The sequence below is a fragment of the Protomyctophum bolini genome, assembly GCF_963924005.1.
Source record: "Protomyctophum bolini genome assembly, chromosome: 12".
NCBI classification, from domain to species: Eukaryota; Metazoa; Chordata; class Actinopteri; order Myctophiformes; family Myctophidae; genus Protomyctophum; species Protomyctophum bolini.
This window is the reverse complement of record NC_137873.1, coordinates 20839822-20862127: the sequence shown is the minus strand read 5'-3', so window position 1 is coordinate 20862127 and position 22306 is coordinate 20839822. Positions and strand designations below refer to the sequence as shown.

Genomic DNA, 22306 nt, shown 5'->3' with positions numbered 1-22306 from the left:
CCCTTGTTGTACTCCACGGTCGTTTCAGCGCCGTTTATAATAAGTGAAAATAACAGTGGGTTTCTTGCTTGTGCAAGTGAGTCTGTGGTTGTGGTTCTAATGGTACTCGTCAGGGCCAAATCGGGACTGACAACCAGGAACAATCCGCCGACATCCAGTTTTGACAAACAGGTCCCCATTCCTTATACACATGTATAATTTACTCCTAACTTAAAGAATACCAATGGAACCAAATGGCCACGTAAGGCGGGTTCATTTGGTTCCATTTCTATACTGTCAGAGTTCTCTTTGAGAACCACTGCCCTATGGGGTCCTCAGAGTTATCACAGGGGGGGCCGTCAAATCTTTCTGTGATAGGAACCTGTTTTTACATGAACCACTGGAACAGGGGAACATTAGCCAAACATAGCCCCACACACCTCCCCTCCCCCCCCTACGTACACACAGCTCTACAACACGCTCCTCCTCACCTCTCCACCACGTCGTCTCCGCTCCAGCAGGTGGCGTCCTCCACAGCATCCCCCTCGCACAGCATCTCCGGCAGGGCGGCGAAGAACGACTTGTACCGCTGGAGATACCTGAGGAACTCCCTGAGGACACACAGCCACACACACACAGCCCCCCCCACACACACACACACACACACACACACACACACACACACACACACACACACACAGTTTATTAGGACATTTTGCATTCAATGTATGATCCACAGAGCTGACATTTCCAAGTTTTAGTTATTAGAGCAAAGGGGGGGTGTGGTGGGGGGTGTGTTAGTGGACAATTTGTGACGAAAAACACAGCTCTTTCTCACTATATCCGACCAACGGTGACATCTCTCTCCATGTCACGCACGGTCACGGCGTCATGCATTCATAACTGCTAATGACGAGGGGCGGTGACGGTGCGGCTCGGGCCGCGACCACTTCACTGAGCGAGCGAATATTTCTGCAGTTAGGCCGCGGCGGTGACGCGTGGTTCACTGGGTCTGCAAACACATGTTGTTGATAGAGACGTTGTCATCTTGGCCCCGAACAATGGGAACGATATTCTGAAATGCGCGCGGCGTTGCTACACACACACACACACATACAGCGGGGCCACCCAGGAGAGTCCCTCCGGTGGGAGAGAGCCAGGTCGCATGCTGGGACCGCAGGACCCCCCCATCAGTCAGAGCTGTCGTCACACGCTATGCCTTAAAGCCCCCCGTGTTTCCTGGAGGACGGTGGGCCGAATGAGAGTTAAACCTACACATTAATCACACGGACACGTTCACAGCAAACCGTTAAGACACATCTACAGGTCAGCTGACACCAGACAAAGGAAACTGGAAGGACACACACACACACACACACACACACACACACACACACACACACACACACACACACACACACACACACACACACACACACACACACACACACACACACACACACACACACACACACACACACACACACACACACACACACACACAGGTCCCTTGGGTCCATGCTTACCTAGAGATCTTTCTCAGACTGCTAAGCTTATCGTTCTTGGAGGGTTTCAGGGGGAAGGAGCTGGGGTTGATGGGAGTTGAAGTCCAAGGCGGAGGGGAAGGGGGAGATTGGTGCAAGCAAGGGAGGATGCAAGGCAGTAAGGGGGAGGGAGAGAGAGAGAGAGAGCGAGACAGAGAGAGAGAGAGAGAGAGGACAATAGGGATGGCATGACAATACAAGCAGGGAGGAGGGAGAAGAGACAAGTGAGTTGACCCTGGAAGAGACAGGGTGAATCATGCACATGCAGAGACCAAACCCGCCAAAAACACCACCACCCTCGCACCAAAAGTTACACCAAACCCCCATCAACCTCGCACCAACAGTTACATCATAGTAACAGATACAGTATAAAAAAACATGCAGTCTGTGAACGAGCGAACAAGAAAACAACCAAATGTTTTCCATGTGCGTATATAGACAAAGCATTTTTGGGGGAAAAACAACATCTGACGGGAGGAAGGATGAACAAACGGCTGGGGGGGAAAGGACACACAGAACGCTCTCTTTGACACGTGTGCTCGTAAAGTTCATGTCTGTGATGTTACGCTAAAGCTGCACCGTGCTCCACGTCCGCGTGTTTGTTCTACGAGGTGGACTACGTCAGGGGGCGCTACCGCAGTGGGCGCTGCCGTCTCTGAAGTGGCCACCGCCACACGTGCGTGCCCTCCGGTTCGCGGGTTTGGCAGCGGGCGGGCGGGCCTCGTGAGGGCCAGGTTTGCATTGCCATGAATTATGGCAGGAGTGCCGGGGCCAGTGGCCTGTCAGCTAGACTGGCACCACCGGCACAGTGATTCATGGTTGAGGACAAGGTCAGACAGGCAACAGTGCAAAAGTGTTAGCGCTTGTGCCGTGTGTGGTATTTCAGAGCAGATCAGAGCTGGTAGGGGTAGCTGTCTGGGTAAACAGGAAATCGCTGGCCCGTCATGTTTAATCTACTGTCCCGTCCCAACCCCACACCCCCCACCCCCCGCCTGCTGCCCCCCACTCGCCTGGCACATCACTGGCAGCTGCTGTGGGCATGAGCTTGGGTAACTCGGAGGCCGGGAGGGCATGCCAAGCACAACTTCCATTCTGAGCTCTCTTTCTCTCTGAGTGTGTGTGTGTGTGTGTGTGTGTGTGTGTGTGTGTGTGTGTGTGTGTGTGTGTGTGTGTGTGTGTGTGTGTGTGTGTGTGTGTGCTATATGTATTGCCCTTTTATAATGTCCCATGTGCAGGACAGAGGGTGGTGTGAGTAATGTGAGAACATGGAAACGCTGAAAGGTTTCACTGAGGTTTAATGTACCTTATAGAAAAGGTGAATATTCATGCGTTTTACCACCCATTACTTCTACAGTATGTTGGCACTCAGTACAAAAAAGAGAGACAGAAGAAATAAAAAGAAGGGGGAAAAACGGAAAAGAAAAAGAAAGGGGTATTTGTTGCGTTTCCCAGAGGAGAAATGACTTTGCTGCATTTGTCCCATCCTATTAGGACTCCAAGTGAGCACACAGGGAGCAATTAGTCCTTCTGTGGTGTTGCTCACAGGTCTGGTGTTCGGTCCCCCTGCACTGCCACCCACTATGATGTCATTCTACAGCACTTGGCCAAAACAATGGGCCGTTTGTTGGATATTATTTCTTTAAAGCTGCATTCTGTCATTATCATTGGAATCTGGGTACCCAGCGGAGGAGGCGCGTCTGACATGTCGTGGACATGAGCCTCCGGACGTCAAAACAGTGTAACTTAGTAGTATATCTATTTACCTGCTGCTACTGGAACTTTTTATGTATTGCGTTGCATGTCCTGAATGAATAGACCTTTAGCTAAGCCCCGCCCTCTCCCCATGGTTTGGACACTTTCATGCCGGGCTTTTTCATTCCAATGTAAATATCATGGACTTTACACATTAAATACTGGTTCATTTTTGGAAACGGACCTTCAATACCTCTTCCAAATCCGTCAACAAGGCCTGCCGTATGCAAAAATACGTATGTGACATTTCTTTTTTAAAACAATGTTTTATCATAAAACTAGTGGTGGGTGACCACCGCTCCGTTGGTGAGGTGACCACCGGAGCTGAAATAACGTTGAGCGGTGGTGAGTAAAAACAGAGAAAAGGGCTGGAGCGGTGGCGGTGGTTTGCTCTTCACCGCGGCTCGTGACGTCATGTTGTAGTTCGGTGGTCACCTCACCACCGAAAATCCAGACTATGTATGAGCCTTAAAACAGAGTTACAACATTGTTGGGGCAGAAAACAGCCTGGTCACGTGGCTCATGTACTAACGCGAGCCCATAGACTCCAATGCATTCGTAAACTTCCGGTTGTCCCCATTCAATAGAAATCTATGTAGAAGAGCCCCATGAAGTACACTTGACCAGTACACTTGGTCAGTCCAGGTTCCCTAGCCTAAATACAGTACACTTGGTCAATCCAGGTTCCCTAGCCTAAATACAGTACACTTGGTCAGTCCAGGTTCCCTATAGGCTAAATACAGTACACTTGGTCAGTCCAGGTTCCCTATAGCCTAAATACAGTACACTTGGTCAGTCCAGGTTCCCTATAGGCTAAATACAGTACACTTGGTCAGTCCAGGTTCCCTATAGCCTAAATACAGTACACTTGGTCAGTCCAGGTTCCCTATAGCCTAAATACAGTACACTTGGTCAGTCCAGGTTCCCTATAGCCTAAATACAGTACACTTGGTCAGTCCAGGTTCCCTATAGTCTAAATACAGTACACTTGGTCAGTCCAGGTTCCCTAGCCTAAATACAGTACACTTGGTCAGTCCAGGTTCCCTATAGCCTAAATACAGTACACTTGGTCAGTCCAGGTTCCCTATAGCCTAAATACAGTACACTTGGTCAGTCCAGGTTCCCTATAGCCTAAATACAGTACACTTGGTCAGTCCAGGTCCCCTAGCCTAAATACAGTACACTTGGTCAGTCCAGGTCCCCTAGCCTAAATACAGTACACTTGGTCAATCCAGGTTCCCTAGCCTAAATACAGTACACTTGGTCAGTCCAGGTTCCCTATAGGCTAAATACAGTACACTTGGTCAGTCCAGGTTCCCTAGCCTAAATACAGTACACTTGGTCAGTCCAGGTTCCCTAGCCTAAATACAGTACACATGGTCAGTCCAGGTTCCCTATAGCCTAAATACAGTACACTTGGTCTCACCTCTTCAGGTGGGCTAGCTGTCCCAGCAGCTGCTCCGCCGGTGGAATGGAGGGGGGCGGGGTGGGCGGGGGGCTGGTCGCCGAGGCACTGGAGGTCGTGACCTCTGGGTCTGTGGGCCGCGCACTGACAGGCTCCCCCGTCGACAGGCCACACACCTTGTCCACCTGTGGACAAACACACAGACGGACACCTGTTACCCTCATACGCACCGCACTGGCACGGAGGAGGTGCTAATGGGTTGCATGTGTGTGTGTGCAGTGCACGCACAGCACACACACACAGACACAAACATGCATTCACCACAGTACAACGGTTTGTTTTAGATTGTTGCTGCTGGGCAGAAACCTCCATGTCTCCATATAAATATTCACATACTTAAATAAATACGTAAATTAATGCCCTACTTCATCATACTGTAGCGTGGCACAAACGTTAGCCTGGCTCCAGCCCTGAATCGCTTGCCATGCATTAAAAAATATATGAACGAAACAAACATTCAGGCTGAGTGTCAGGCTACACAAACGTATCAAAAGTAGATCTACAAGCTCAAACATGTGGTGCGAAGCTTGTAATCCTGAAAACAGTTTCAAACAAACGTTGCTCTCGGCTTTAAAATGAACCAACGGCCGCACACACACACACACACACACACACACACACACACACACACACACACACACACACACACACACACACACACACACACACACACACACACACACACACACACACACACACACACACACACACACACACACAGAGTCTGGTTTGGTAATGATGATGAGTATCTCCGCTGGGCTATTAAAGCCAGTGAGGAGAGAGGGAGAGGGATAAGGCACTGGGGTCATGAGAATAGAGGGCCGCGTGCTCGCAGTCCAGACGCAAAAAAATCAATGGCATCTCATTGGCTTAAAAGCCTCTATTAAGTGGTCCTCAATTAAGCCGGAGAGACAGACGGAAGCTAATGGCTCCTCGATGAAGGACTCTTGAGCCGCGCTGCGCTATACGGTGAATCAATGTCCGCGCACGGCATCCGCCGGACGGATGAGACCCTCTGTCATGTCTTGGCATCCGGAATAGGCTATCTTGCTCTTTAGCGCCATTATTTATTTACTAGTGATTTACCAAAGCACTGCTTTGAACTGATGACTGGCATTGCTGCGGCGACTCCCATGCACCATGACCTCATTGGATGGATGCAGCCACTAATCAGAGGCGGGAATTAGCTACATTTTAGTTTAGTTTTTTCCCAAAAGCTGTCTTTTTGAGAAAAGTAAATTCCTCACATGAGGTCATTATATCGTTGATGTCGGGCATAAATCTCCTATCTCCATTTTCTAACTTTTTACATTATTTGGTGAATTGACGCCCTTCTACTTTGTAGTTTGTACAGTAGATCTGCTATAGTCTACGTTTGAATCTGAAAAGTTTGGACATAATGAGGTTTCCACCCGACAGAGGCCATAATATTCTTTATATCCTAGGCTATATTACAAACCTTTTCTCCATCTGCATCGAATGTAAAAAAACACATACAGTACTGTATTTGTGGCGTTAGTGCCACTAGGCACATGCATTATTTATTATTTATCAAGCTCCGCTGATCCCGGTGAAATCGAGACGCATTGAATAAGTCTCAAAAGACCGCCGTGCTTCCTGCGAGTCCACGACAACACTGGCTGGTTCACCAGGCAACGCAAAGCAGACATTCACAAAATGTACTGTTTGGAAAACAACCACACACGCAACGCCGCAGTGAGTTTGTTTCACGTGTTTGTCTCTGTAACTATGTGCATAACATATACATGAACAGCTTAGTCACAGTCTTCAGAAGACACACGCAGTGTCGTATGAGGCACACAGCACATGGAACTGCATGATACGTGAACACCACAATAATAAATAAATAAAATATAAAATAATAGGGGTGAGGGGACCCTAACCCTAACCCAACAATGGCACTTTGGAACGGTTCTCAAAATCCCTAAATCTGACCCTGCCGCTAATGATGAGTGCACACTATAATGTACGTTTATACAGGTCTGGATTAGGATGAGACCAGGACGATGCTAAAGCTGTAGGCGCAACGCAATGTTGCACTTCACGCGGCTCAAGGTCTTATGCCTTTGACTTGTACGCATTGGACTCGTAAAGAACGAGGCCGCTATAATGTAAAAATGACTGTGGGTGGCAAACTTCAAAGCCGCAGCTCAAGTGGTTCCCGGGTTTGAGTAGGTCCATGCCAGACGCCCTGCCACGCTGGTGGAGGTGTTTAGGGGAGCTCATAACACTTCTAAAACAATGGAATGCACAAACATAAACACACACAGGCCCTCTCCATATGGGAACGGGGTTGGAAGGTTTGTGAGAGCATGTGTCCCCACATAGCATCCCTGTCGGGCAGAAACCTCCTATCTACATGTTTGAGCCTTTTCTGTTTTTTTCTGTCAATAAACGCCATACCATCATACTACAGCGTCACACCAAATCATCAACAGTAGCAGATCCACAAGCTCAAAACATGTCACGGAGCGACGCGCTTCGAGCTCGTCCATCCACTACTTTTACCGCTTTTGAATTCGAATCCGAAAGAGTAACCGTTTTGGACATACGAGGTTCGCCCGCCCGGCAGAGACGGGCATGCATGTGTGCACATGTGCAAGGCGTGCATGTGTCTGTGTGTCTGTGTCCACATGCTGGGGAGATGTGTAAGCCCTGGAAGCAGCTGAAATATGCGTTAACAGTTACAGAACACGGCGGTGGTGCATGGTGGTGTTGGTCGGGGTCCATATGCCCAGGCCGGAGCTATAAATAGTCCTCCTCCGCCTCCAGGGTGAGGTAGAGCACTCATCACATGTGCCCTATAAATGGAGTTTAAATGGAGGTTTCCACATAGTGGACCAGCTATTCCCGAGCACCGAGGGACCGTCAATGACATGCCGCTGACAGAAACCTTATGTAGATCTGCTGTGGACATTTAACATCTACAACTTTAATATGGATTTTTGTTTTTTTTAACTCTACTCTTTTTGAATCTCTCTTTCTCTCTCTCTCTCTCCAACGATGGTCTCTTCTAGTTCTCTCTTGGGCCAGATGCTGGGCGTGCGGACGGCTTGTTTCATTGCATTAACCTTAGCGCCCGCCGGGGCCCATAAAAAACCTCCACGTGTGTTGTGCACGCTGGTGCTGCTTGGCCACACATTGTGCACAAAGGCACGCGCACATGTGCGCACACACACACACACACACGGCTGGAAGAAAAAAGATAGAAGGTAGCAACTGTTTTGTGCCATACGGCCTGTCAACACCGTCTGAGCCAAGAGAGCTCTGCACATTGTTCCACGTACTCCATCACTCCTCACGTCGCTGTGCATCAAACAGCAGAACTATCCCGTCTGAAGCATCGCAACGCACTGTGAGCTTATAGCAGAACTAGCCGTCTGAAGCATCACAACGCACTGTGGGCTCAAATAGCAGAACTAGCCCGTCTGAAGCATCACAACGCACTGTGGGCTAATAGCAGAACTAGCCCGTCTGAAGCATCACAACGCACTGTGAGCTTATAGCAGAACTAGCCCGTCTGAAGCATCGCAACGCACTGTGGGCTAATAGCAGAACTAGCCCGTCTGAAGCATCGCAACACACTGTGGGCTTATAGCAGAACTAGCCCGTCTGAAGCATCGCAACGCACTGTGAGCTTATAGCAGAACTAGCCCGTCTGAAGCATCGCAACGCACTGTGAGCTTATAGCAGAACTAGCCCGTCTGAAGCATCGCAACGCACTGTGGGCTTAAATAGCAGAACTAGCCCGTCTGAAGCATCACAACGCACTGTGAGCTTATAGCAGAACTAGCCCGTCTGAAGCATCGCAACACACTGTGGGCTTATAGCAGAACTATCCCGTCTGAAGCATCGCAACACACTGTGAGCTTATAGCAGAACTAGCCCGTCTGAAGCATCACAACACACTGTGGGCTAATAGCAGAACTAGCCCGTCTGAAGCATCACAACACACTGTGGGCTAATAGCAGAACTAGCCCGTCTGAAGCATCACAACACACTGTGGGCTAATAGCAGAACTAGCCCGTCTGAAGCATCGCAACGCACTGTGGGCTAATAGCAGAACTATCCCGTCTGAAGCATCGCAACGCACTGTGGGCTTATAGCAGAACTATCCCGTCTGAAGCATCGCAACACACTGTGGGCTAATAGCAGAACTATCCCGTCTGAAGCATCGCAACACACTGTGGCTTATAGCAGAACTAGCCCGTCTGAAGCATCGCAACACACTGTGGGCTAATAGCAGAACTATCCCGTCTGAAGCATCGCAACACACTGTGGGCTAATAGCAGAACTATCCCGTCTGAAGCATCGCAACACACTGTGGGCTTATAGCAGAACTAGCCCGTCTGAAGCATCGCAACACACTGTGGGCTTATAGCAGAACTAGCCCGTCTGAAGCATCGCAACGCACTGTGGGCTAATAGCAGAACTAGCCGTCTGAAGCATCGCAACACACTGTGGGCTAATAGCAGAACTATCCCGTCTGAAGCATCGCAACACACTGTGGGCTAATAGCAGAACTATCCCGTCTGAAGCATCGCAACGCACTGTGAGCTTATAGCAGAACTAGCCCGTCTGAAGCATCGCAACACACTGTGGGCTTATAGCAGAACTAGCCCGTCTGAAGCATCGCAACGCACTGTGGGCTTATAGCAGAACTAGCCCGTCTGAAGCATCGCAACGCACTGTGGGCTAATAGCAGGACTAGCCCGTCTGAAGCATCGCAACGCACTGTGGGCTTATAGCAGAACTAGCCCGTCTGAAGCATCGCAACGCACTGTGGGCTCATCAAACAGCAGAACTAGCCCATCTGAAGCATCGCAACGCACTGTGAGCTGTGCATCAAACAGCAGAACTAGCCCGTCTGCAGCATCGCAACGCACTGTGGGCTTGTCCATCAGAACTAGCCCGTCTGAAGCATCGCAACACACTGTGAGCTGGTCCATCAGAACTAGCCCGTCTGAAGCATCGCAACACACTGTGGGCTTGTCCATCAGAACTAGCCCGTCTGAAGCATCGCAACACACTGTGAGCTGGTCCATCAGAACTAGCCCGTCTGAAGCATCGCAACACACTGTGGGCTATAGCAGAACTAGCCCGTCTGAAGCATCGCAACGCACTGTGGGCTATAGCAGAACTAGCCCGTCTGAAGCATCGCAACACACTGTGAGCTGGTCCATCAGAACTAGCCCGTCTGAAGCATCGCAACGCACTGTGAGCTTGTCCATCTGCTATTTCTGTTCAATCTGTTGCTGTAGGGCATAGCAGTGGTGCGGCCATTTTCTGGTTCCCTCCATCCAAACCCCATTCATGTTTTCCCACAGGCTAGAGATTTAAATTAGTTAATTAATTAAATTAATTATTTCATTTTAAGCCTATAGAATCAAGCCAATGTGTAAAAGATATTTCCTTAAAAATAAATATATATATATGCATATATTGCATATATTACATTTTGCAGAGTACACTTGCAGAGTACGCGTGTCATTCTTGTTTCCCTAGCTTTTTTTGTTTCAAAAATAGCAGATCTACATGCTCATAGTGCAACATGAAGTGACACGCTTGTATATCTGCTATATTTTAATATCCAAAGTATAAAATTGAAGTTGCCATTAACCAATTTAGCTGGGGACCCCTAGGTACCCCCTCCAAGGACCCCTGGGGGTCCTCGGACCCCACTTTGTGAACCAGTGTGCCATGCAGGGTTCATGTGGTTAACATCGTTCTAAATCAGTGGCAGCACGGAAAATGTTGCTCGGCACGAGGTTTAATTGGAACGATCTTAAATTTCAAACTTGCACAAAGTGGATCGTTTCATGAAATAAAATCTATCCAAACTGGAATATCTGAGCAAGGTAAATGGCGAATAATGGATAGTGTCGAAGTCACGGTTTGTTTTTTATTCGTCGCTGATTGGCCCCCAAGCCTCGCTGCATTGCTGCCAAGCACTTTGTTTACTGAGTTAGTAGCAACAGAATAAAACACTGCAGGCCAACATCATTTATCTGGGCAACAGTTAAGAGTATTAAAGTTGAGGCTAATTCACTCCAGTCTACAATCATTCTTAATTAAAAACCTGCCTATTTTTTGTACTAACAGGCTTTACAGATCTGCATTTTGGAGTTTAAATGGACAGGTTTTAAAGCTCATATTTCCCACTCTGTATCGCTGTGGTGTGTGTGTTTAATACACCAAACCAGACTGCTCGTTTTAGGTGAAACAGAATGTGTCGTGATATGATGCGTTGTGAACTTATATAATAGGCTATTTTCAATGTACATATATAGGGTTGAAGTGGTCCAGCTGATTTTGATGCTACATTAACCAAGTTAGCCGTGGACCTCCTGGAACCCCCTCAAGGACCCCCGGGGGTCCCCGCACACCACTTTTAGAAACCACTGAGGCCCCGTTTGTGGTTCACGTTAAAGAGCCTGTAAACAGGAAATGCCCTGTTTTGGCCATTTCCTACTGAGAGCGGGATTATTATTTTGGGGGTGGGGCTAACAGGGTCTTTAAGTTATCGGCCAGGTCATTGTAAGAGAGTGTCTGGGAGGTCTACCTTGTTATGGCTGTGTTTATTTACATGTTTGTTGAGTGTGTGTGTGTGTGTGTGTGTGTGTGTGTGTGTGTGGTGAACGTGGCGACCATGGCAAACAGGGCAGGTGTGCAGAGGGTGGAGTAGAATGCAGACTGGTAGTAATAATACCCATAGCTATTACAGGACTGCATGCATTCCTTAGACAAACTCAGATCCCTGAAAACACACACGCGCGCGCACGCACGCACGCGCGCACGCGCACACGCGCACACGCGCACACGCGCACACGCGCACACGCGCACACACGCACACACGCACACACGCACACACGCACACACGCACACACGCACACACGCACACACGCACACACGCACACACACACACACACACACACACACACACACCCCCCCACCCCCCCATCTGGGTTTGACAAGGCCCTGACACACACCAAACAGACAGGGCAGCTGTCCATACAACTAGCTGCACCTTGACACTGCTAAACCAACTTACACAGAAGCTTCCGACACCATACAGAAACACGATATGGGAGCAAAAAGTCTCACAGATAAGGTATGGTGATACATTAACCACCTATAGGTTAGGGTTAATATTAATATAAAGAAAAACGTTTTCATTGTGATAAATACGTACTTAAGTATACTATGTTAGTTCCTTTAATCGAAGCTGGAAAACACAGTCGATTGATTGATCATCAAGCCGAAGCAAGCGAACCAAAGCGATGTTCTTGTCAGTCTACAACTCATCGTATGACTTCATGTTTAGATACTGTAAAAGGCTTTGAACATTTGTGTATTTCCTCTGAGGGAAAATAAAGTCTTTCATATCTTTTCAAACTTTGATCTTGAACTTTTGTTTATTTGCGTGTGATGGATGAAAACATTGCATCTCCTTCATACTCATGCGTATTTATATATGTTCCATTAGATGAAGAGTCATGAAGTTCACTCTGCACATAAAATAAGAGAAATAAAAATACAAATCAAATAAATGAAACTAGACCAGGTGAAAGCCATGCTTTGTCTGAGCAATGGGTGGGATTACGTTAGCATCCTAGTTCCAATGTTCATTTTTTTTTAAATGATGCCCTTTCTCGCCTGTCTGCTCTGTGACAAGTTCAGAGAACAAAAAAAAGGAAAATGTAAACATTTCCCTAAAATATGTGTGTCAGGGGGAGGTCACTACCAGTTCTGTTTGTGCTATCCACAAACCTTTTTACAACAAAACCGGGGTTGAGAGCAGGTTCAGAACACGGGGGGTAGGGTAGAGGGGGGGGGGGGGGGGGGTCTCGCTCCATACAAAACGGGACCAGAAAGAATCGGGCTGGAGACCCAATGCATATCAAAACAATAACGTTGACGCAAATCAGTCGGACGCCCCGGCTAACCGCGCAAGTATGTAAACACAACACGAGATCATCGCAAGGCAAAATAAACTCTGTCCCCTCTTTACTGTATATGTATATGCTGCATCTTATGGCACCATAAGCCCTGTGACAGCCAAACGGCTGACCGCTTGAGTGATGGCATGGACCGAGACATGTCTGCAATAAATCAATTACCCCCTGACCTGATGATGGCATGAGAAATGGACATCCCACATGGACATGGCTTGAGCATGTTTGCGCATGCGTGCGTGCGTGCGTATGTGTGTGTGACCGAGACCATCTGTTTGCCCTTGTTATACCTTTACAATCCCAACTATTCCGTGTCCGACATTCCTAATGTGATTGCCTGAGGATGGAGGCTGAAGAGGGGAATACGTGGGAGAGGGATGCGTGCAGTTGAGCTGGGAAGTCTTTAGGGAAATATGAGGCATTTGTTCTGCATACATTTTAGAGGCTGGCAGATGAAATTAGAGTCCTGTTGCTCTGGGCAGGAGATAGAGAGAGAGAGAGAGAGAGAGAGAGAGAGAGAGAGGAGAGAGTACACGCACTACAGTATATTGTACCAACTACAAATTATTTTAGACATCTATGTGCGTTAGTCTAACAAATTCGACATAACACAGGTTCTGCCGCAAATTGACTTGACTACAACTTTGAAGCAGTGGGTAGGACTCCACACCCTCGTATGTGTATCCGTCCCTGAGCAGAAATATTTTCTTCTAGCAAGTGGTAACGTTTCAAGCCGAATTCTGAAGGTCTGAGGAAGAGCTTCGGCTCGAAACGTTACCACTTGCTTGAAGTAAATATTTCTGCAAGGGAGCAGAAAATGGTGTGGGGACTCCTTTATTTCTTGAACTATCATTGTTTTTGATCGGGCACCCAGCCTAATAGGTTGTGGATGTGCGTGTCTTTTTGGTTGTTTTTCAGCCTCCGTTTTGCCACTACACCCGCCCCTGAGCCTCATATGTGGTGCATATCTCTCTGCTGTCCTGAGGCCAGAGACTGAGAGACGAGTAGGGGCCAAGGGAGTCGGCCTCCGGGTGTCCAAGCCTGCACGGCCAAACCCAGCCCAGGTTCATCCCGGCCTCCGAGGGAGTATTGGCTTACAAATATCAGTGGTGGTCTGTCTTCCCCGTTTATTTATCGAGGGATTAGCCAGGGAAGCCGAGGGGAACTTTCTCAGCCCCCTCTCACCCCGCGCGCCGCACTGCCTTGTGGGTAATAGGATGAACGGGGGGGGGGGGGGGGGGGGGGGAGTCGGGGGAGGGGTTGTCCGGTCAGCGAGGTCCCCCTTTGTCCCCTGCTAGGCTATAGTTTTGTATGCTGAAAGGAGTGAACACACACTACACTACTACAAGCATGCAGCACATCCGCACACGCGCACACCACACACACACTTGTCTGCCCATGCCTACATCTACTGCCAGTGACTGTTAAACCCTGGGAACAGTGTTCCGTTTGCCAGCCCTGGCAGCGGGAACAGAACAGACCACTTGCAGCTCAAAGCACTCTATAGCAGAGCCCACACTTTGTTGCTGACTCAGACAAATGCGCACACAGTCCTCCCCTGCAGCGAGCTCCCTTCCATATAGCTCAGCTAGAGCGGAGAACTGGAGGAGAGAAAAGCGGTGATCCTTATAGGTCGCTGGTTCAATTCCGGCTCGAAGGAGGGGTTGCTTTTTGTGCTTGCGGGGGCCCTTGTTTGCAGGAACAAAAGAGCGGGCAGCCACACACTGCGATCTTGTTATATCAACAGCCAGCGACCTGGGGTAAAAAGCGAGCCCCATCCCCTCAAGCACTGTAAAAACAGTCAAGACAATGCCAGAATTTGAGCCAAACCAATATTGACAGTATTCATTTATCATAGTCACACAGCGTTTTGGCCTAAGTGGTGCAAATGGAGACGGGGTTTCTACAAATTGACGGTCCTGTACCAGCGGATGTATTGTACCAACAGAAATCACTGGAGTCTGTCTGCTGGACATAACTCACCAACTCTCTGGTGTGTTTTCATAGCACACAGCCACAACTAATATGGTCAAATTGCATTTAGTTTAAATGCATGTGTCCTCCCATGTGCGTGTGTGTGTGTGTGTGTGTGTGTGTGTGTGTGTGTGTTTTATTACTACTCCATGGTGGGAAGGACATCAGTATGAATTCTCTCTGTCTCCATTCATGTCTCATTGTGCTCTCTGGGGTCAGCTGGATGCATCCATCATCCAACCACATAGTCATAGTCAGACCCAAATTGTAACGGGACACACTCATGCCACATTTCTAAGTTTAATTCCTCTTTGTAGCCCTGCAGTAATACATTTACACCGAAGGTGGGGCCAAGAAAGCTCCATTCCCCAAAGTGACATATTTCAAGCCTCTCTGGGAGGGTACCAAATGGACCCAAATGGACTCTTCATATTATATCCAGGGGTGCACATCACTGGTGTGCCAGTGCGCATGCGTCGTCAAAATGCATGCTGGTGCGGCAGATCAATTAAACGCATGGAGGCACTTTTGCGTACCAGGATCTGGGGCTGCTGGGACAGAAATGTACTTCCTAAGAATCCTGACACAACATTCCGTTGCATTACAGCCAGGCACTCATCAAAATGTCCAAGAAGCCAGCCCCATTACTCTGGTGTCACCTACTACAAATGTCTATCTACGTCCTGGAAGTAGACTTAGAAATAAAGCTAGTGTTGACTATCATTACAAGTCGCTCTTGAAGAGGAAGAGAAAGTCTTGGTTGTAACCAGAGCTGTATAGATGAAGAGTCACGACACTCTTTGATCTCGCCGCAAAGTGAGGTGCTATGGGCTATAGTTCCAAACATTGGATAGAATGAGCACTCCGGCATTCCATAATTACAATGGCAATCGACGCTAGTGTCGTCACACTCATAATAGATCACGCTGGTTGTAACCAAGTTGCCATGACAGTTGTTGAAAGTGAAAAATGTTATGATGATACGGCTGCTGTTCGGAGCAGTAAACAAGAACCCATGTGGATTAAACACAAGCTTTTAGCCAAAATTCACAGATTTACGATATGAAAACCATGCACCTGTCACGTAAACGATGTACACACTTTGGAATTATGTGCATGCTGGCTAAAGTTACGTTGTGGTAGTAGAGTAGAGATGACGACCCCTCCCCCATGCAGTGCGAACCCGAGGCAGTGTTGTGTTGTTGATTTTCCTTTTCTTTTTTCCTGAAAATTTTGGACATAGCTGGTTTTATGTAAATAAAAGGCACAGAGGTAACCAGTCATCTACCACCCGGACAAAGACAGACGTGTGCAACGGGTACTCTGACAAAGCCTCCAACAAACACTAATGCCCTTTCTCAATTCCCCCCTTCTCCCTGACCCTTAGCCCTTCCCCTTGCTGATGCGCGTTCACCTGAGGGTATACTGTAAATTGTTTTTCCTTTTTCTAACCTTGTATATGATATAACTGTACCGGTGTACCATTCTATACAAACTGTTAATACAATAATCAATGAATCAGGTACAACTGTTGAGCAGGTGTCAGAATGAGCTATATCTAGCTGAATTACATTCTTGTGGGCTATCAAGATGAGACAAAAGTACAATATATTAATTTCATTATAACCACAGCAATGTTATATTTACGTTCCATCTCTTCTCCCAAAATAGCAGATCTACAGCTTATAGCAGTGGTCCTTGCACTGCTAGAGCCGTACAAATCTATGGGGTCCCTGGCATATCTCTTCAAATGGGGGTCTGCGGGCTTGACATGAAAAGGTTTGGGAACCACTGGCCTATAGTGAGCTTGCAGATCAGCTATTTTCTGAGAACAGGTTGTATATCAATATATTATATCACATATCAATATCTACAAGGGACGTTCAATATTTAGGGACATTCCAATTCCTAGGGGGATGATTTATCCGCCTACCACTTGACACTCATTATGTAGGCTTGTAGGGGCAAGGGGAAGGGGCAGGGTTAAAAAAGGAATTGAGACTCAGACATATTGGCAGGTGGAGCGAGATCAATTCGTGGCGGTGACGACTCGCCACGACCTATTTTTTTACGCCATGGCGTATTCTTCATTTTCCGCCATGACAGAACAGAATCCGCCGTGGCGAGTACAGAATCCGCCGTGGCGACGACTCGCCACGACCTATTTTTTTACGCCATGGCGTATTCTTCATTTTCCGCCGTGGCGAGTACAGAATCCGCCATTGTTTATTTTTTTTTTGCGTGCCATGGTGCAGGTTTTATTGTCCTATTAGTACTATTCTCGGAATTATTTCATCCTCTTCTAGCGTAATGGTTAGCGCTCTCGCCCCTATAGTCAAGACACTGTGCCGACGCAGGTTCGATTCTTGCAAAAAGCAAAGTTTTTTTTTTTAAAGTTATTTTTTTACCCGTACATACAGTGTGTGTGCGTGCGTGCGTATACAGTGTGCGTGCGTGTATGCGTGCGTATACAGTGTGTGTGTGTGTGTGTGTGTGTGTGCGTGCTTCATCGTATTTATTATTATTACCTGCATATTAATAATAATAATAATAATAATAAATACGATGAAGCACGCACGCACACACACACACACTGTATACGCACGCATACACGCACGCACACTGTATACGCACGCACGCACGCACACACACTGTATGTACGGGTAAAAAAAATACTTTAAAAAAAAATACTTTGCTTATTGCAAGAATCGAACCTGCGTCGGCACAGTGCCTTGACTATAGGGGCGAGAGCGCTAACCATTACGCTAGAAGAGGATGAAATAATTCCGAGAATAGTACTACTAGGACAATAAAACCTGCACCACGGCACGCAAAAAAAAAATAAACAATGGCGGATTCTGTACTCGCCACGGCGGATGCGTGCGTATACAGTGTGTGTGTGCGTGCGTGCGTGCGTGCTTCATCGTATTTATTATTATTACCTGCATATTAATAATAATAATAATAATAATAAATACGATGAAGCACGCACGCACACACACACACTGTATACGCACGCATACACGCACGCACACTGTATACGCACGCACGCACACACACTGTATGTACGTGTAAAAAAAAAACTTTAAAAAAAAAAAACTTTGCTTTTTGCAAGAATCGAACCTGCGTCGGCACAGTGCCTTGACGTTTGACTATAGGGGCGAGAGCGCTAACCATTACGCTAGAAGAGGATGAAATAATTCCGAGAATAGTACTAATAGGACAATAAAACCTGCACCACGGCACGCAAAAAAAAAATAAACAATGGCGGATTCTGTACTCGCCACGGCGGAAAATGAAGAATACGCCATGGCGTAAAAAAATAGGTCGTGGCGAGTCGTCGCCACGGCGGATTCTGTACTCGCCACGGCGGATTCTGTTCTGTCATGGCGGAAAATGAAGAATACGCCATGGCGTAAAAAAATAGGTCGTGGCGAGTCGTCACCGCCACGAATTGATCTCGCTGTCTCTCCATATTGGTCTGATCGGCGGTGGAACGTACGTATAGGTGTGAGGGACTCTATACACGTTAGACCCGCGTACTGGCCCCAACCTCTAGCAACTACAACAAACCTTCAGAAGCACATATTTTAGGCTGCATACTATTGCCCCATAATCATTCAGTGTTCAGGTTCAGTGAGATAAGGGACCCAGGAACGTATGGACTGTTGGACCGTCTAATGGGATCCAAAATGGGTAGATAACTATTGCATGCGTCCGTATGTGTCGCCTGTCGCCTGAAGCAATGAGACAGACCACGCCCACTGACCCCCTGGCCTGGGTCCAGCCCCTCCCACCGTGGCCTGGACGGCTCGGCACTCACTTCCTGAGAGAGACGGGCTTCCCGTACTCCGCGTTTTCCCAGAAAGCCTCGATGGTGTCAGCGCAAGGTCGATTTACTGTCCACGTCTCTTTTTCTTCCCTCTTCTGCGTCCTCCCCATCATCTCCTCGTCGCCAGTCTCCCCATTTCCTCTGTCACTCATCATTCCTGCATGCGGCCTAGTTGCACATTTCTCCCTCTTCTTCCTGCTCAGCCCTTTCCTTCTCTCTGCTTGTTCCTTATCCCCCCCCCCCTCTCTCTCCCCTTCCAAATGATGTCAGTGCTAATTAAAGAGAGACGCAGGTCCCTCATATATCACAGGGAGAAGTCCTTGAGGCTCCAAGTCAGAGAAAACGGGAACATTGAGTTTCTCTTTCTCTCCACACTCAGACTTGTTTACCCTGATTAAATCATTCACAGATGATCTCAAAATGAGAGGCTTTCGGTCCCCCCCTCCCTCCATCCCCTCCTTTACCCCGTTATGTTGGCTTTGTTGACATCAAAATGTCCTCCCGGCTCATCTCTGTAAACACATTTAAGAGAATTACAGGCAGAATAAAAATATGGCTATAGCGATCCCACTAAACGGGACATGCGCAGTGCCACTGAAGAGAGGGAGGAATGGAGTTGGATTGATAAAGGTTAAGAGAGTTCTCTTAACCTCCTTGGTCTCTGCATGTACTGTATAGCGCGCGCACACACACACACACACACACACACATGACCCTTTCCCTGAAGCGGACCAGAAAACGTACTAGTATTACTATCCTTGCGGGGGTCCTCCTTGGTCTCTGCATGTACTGTATATAGTAGCATGCACACGCACGCACGCACACGCGCACACACACACACACACACCCCTTCAGGAGACCAAAATTTATGTACTACTTGATAGCCACTAATGGCCATCCAAGCAAGCATGCAGAGAGATAGAGAGGCAGCACATAAACAAGCATTAGCATGCTATGCGGGTATCCCGTTGGCACCAAGAGGTGAGCAGAGGGGGCATTGTGTGTGTGATGGAATGCCAGGCCCCATGGGTACCAGGTAGAAAGGCAGAGTGACAGGTGATATTTATAGCCCGATGGCATGGGGACAGGGGTCTGGTGGGGGGGTGGGGGGGAGGAGAAGGGTTACCAAGGGTAAAAAGGGGCCACGTAGGGGCGGAGAGCCCGAGGGTGAAGACTGCGTTGGTGTTGCTTTCACTGTGGATGGAAAAACACGCTTCCACATGGGAGCCGCGTTCCCACAGAGAAAAGGCTGGAGGTGGCATTGCTAATGCTGCAGGATTTTGACATGCTATCTGGTTCACTCACTGCAACACAGGCAGTACTGGGCCGAGGACACGGGGCAGCTGTGAATGGTTCACTCACTGCAACACAGGCAGTACTGGGCCGAGGACACGGGGCAGCTGTGAATGGTTCACTCACTGCAACACAGGCAGTACTGGGTCGAGGACACGGGTTCAATAGCAGCTGTGAATGGCTATTGAACCCGCATGGCAGCAACGAGCTCGTCGCAGTCATCAGTTAACTCAAAGAGTTCCCAGCCTTTTCTGAAAAGGGCCCAAGTGAAAATCTTGAAAGTGTTGCACGGCCCACCCATCTGACCGCTTAACACGCGTGCGTTTTCAGAGGATATTTATTAAAAATGATCATCATCTATCGATTATGTTCCGCCTCGGATCAATGGAACCTATACGTAGCTGTTAGTGTTGCGTGGGCCCGGCTTTTTTGCATAACCCGCCCGTTCTGCCCCGCCACATGAGCCAGCCCGCAGCAATCTGCCCCGCAAAACCATAATGAACAACTCGCCCGCGCACCACTAGTAGCTATACTTTAAGTTCTAATGTATTGGTGTCACGTTTTGCTATTGATGTTACATTATCAACTCTTAGAGTTTTGACAATTATTTGGGGGCCCACTTCCAAAATCCTCACAGCTAAAGCCTCGCACTCAGCTGCGTGCTAGTGTCGTGCTCAGTAAATAGCAGATCTACAAGCTCACAACGCGTCACATTTGTGTCGCCTTGTGAGCTTGTACATCTGCCATTTTGCTGCACGCAACATAAGCATGCAACTAAGTATAACTGAGGCTTAAGAAGGGTGAGAAGCACTGTTTTGACTGACGTCATCAGCGTGACTGACACCAGTGGAAATGCTGCAGTGTCTTCGCTGAGCAGCCTCCGGAAAGAACTATAAGCCACTACAGAGGAGGAGCTTTATTATGGACCCAAGACAGTAAGCAGTGCAGAGCAAGCCTTTGAGTCTCAAGAGGGGTGGCTACAACCCATCAGTCATCATCGTAAAGCTCCGACTCAGACAAGACATGGTTCTTGTCTACTGTCAACCCTCTTCCCCTTTCTCCTGTCATCTCTCTCTCTCTCTCTCTCTCTCTCTCTCTCTCTCTCTCTCCCGCCCCCCTCCCCCCCCTCTCTCTCCCTCTCACCCCCCCACCCATGATCTCTCACTGTGGGTGAAATGCTTGCAGCCAAGTAACAGACCACAGGGTGGGTGGGTGTGTGTGTGTGTGTGTGTGTGTGTGCACGTGCGCATGGGGGGGGGGGGGGGGGGTGGGGGGGTGGCAGGCACCGCCATCTCACCGCACCATTTAGTCTCTCTCCTACACAGACACTCCGTTGGCTCGTAATCTGCCGCATATCTGAGACATGAGATGATTTCTTGAAAATTATATGATTCCTTCCCCCGATCCAAGTCATGGGTCATATAAAAGGAATAATACACTGAAAGAAACGCCGGCTCGGTTGTTCGGATCTCGTTTTAATAACACGGCAATCAATCATTCGATGATTGCTTCGCTATTACCTCCGTATTTCCACACGGGGGGATTTCTTTTTGTTGTGCCGCTGAGAATGGGCGCATATCATCAGCATATCGCCTCCGTCGCGTGGAAACCTCATATGTCCAAAAGCTGCACAAAGGTGCAGATCTACAAGTTCAAAACGCTTAGTGCAGCATTTCGACCATGCGGATCTGCTACTGAATTTGGTGCTTTCATGTTACGATGTTGGATGGATCAAGTATACAGGGAGGTCATTTACGAAATAACACAAAAAGTTAGAATATGGAGTGAAGAGGTTTCTGTCCGACGGCAACGATATTCAAGCTGGGCAAATGCCAGGGTAAAGAGGCAAGAGGGGAGAAGACTGTGTGTGTGTGTGTGTGTGTGTGTGTGTGTGTGTGTGTGTGTGTGCATACAGTATGTTGTTGGAGGGAGGGTGGTCATTAGCTAATGGATGCTTGCTGCTGCTGAGTCAGTCAGCCTATACTACCAACGGAACACTCTGCTTGAAAGATGAAGGGGTCAGGAGGAGTGGTGATTGGCCCACACACTGGTCTATATCAGATGAAGGGGTCAGGAGGAGTGGTGATTGGCCCACACACTGGTCTATATCAGATGAAGGGGTCAGGAGGAGTGGTGATTGGCCCACACACTGGTCTATATCAGATGAAGGGGTCAGGAGGAGTGGTGATTGGCCCACACACTGGTCTATATCAGATGAAGGGGTCAGGAGGAGTGGAGATTGGCCCACACACTGGTCTATATCAGATGAAGGGGTCAGGAGGAGTGGAGATTGGCCCACACACTGGTCTATATCAGATGAAGGGGTCAGGAGGAGTGGAGATTGGCCCACACACTGGTCTATATCAGATGAAGGGGTCAGGAGGAGTGGAGATTGGCCCACACACTGGTCTATATCAGATGAAGGGGTCAGGAGGAGTGGTGATTGGCCCACACACTGGTCTATATCAGATGAAGGGGTCAGGAGGAGTGG

The 22306-nt window shown here is 48.3% G+C and overlaps 1 protein-coding gene across 2 annotated transcripts in view; it reads right to left on the bottom strand.

Moving 5' to 3' along the window:
- Positions 1-22306, bottom strand: part of LOC308325824 (glypican-5-like) — a 163544-nt gene that overhangs the window by 85491 nt on the left and 55747 nt on the right. The window contains exons 4-6 of one of the 2 annotated variants that reach the window (XM_080778527.1): positions 4702-4865; positions 1506-1565; positions 471-590 (exon numbers count right to left, since the gene is read on the bottom strand). In XM_080778527.1, the coding sequence (XP_080634653.1) occupies positions 471-590; positions 1506-1565; positions 4702-4865 (344 nt within the window). The remainder of the gene's footprint in view (positions 1-470; positions 591-1505; positions 1566-4701; positions 4866-22306) is intronic. The other variant, XM_080778528.1, reaches the window with a different exon arrangement.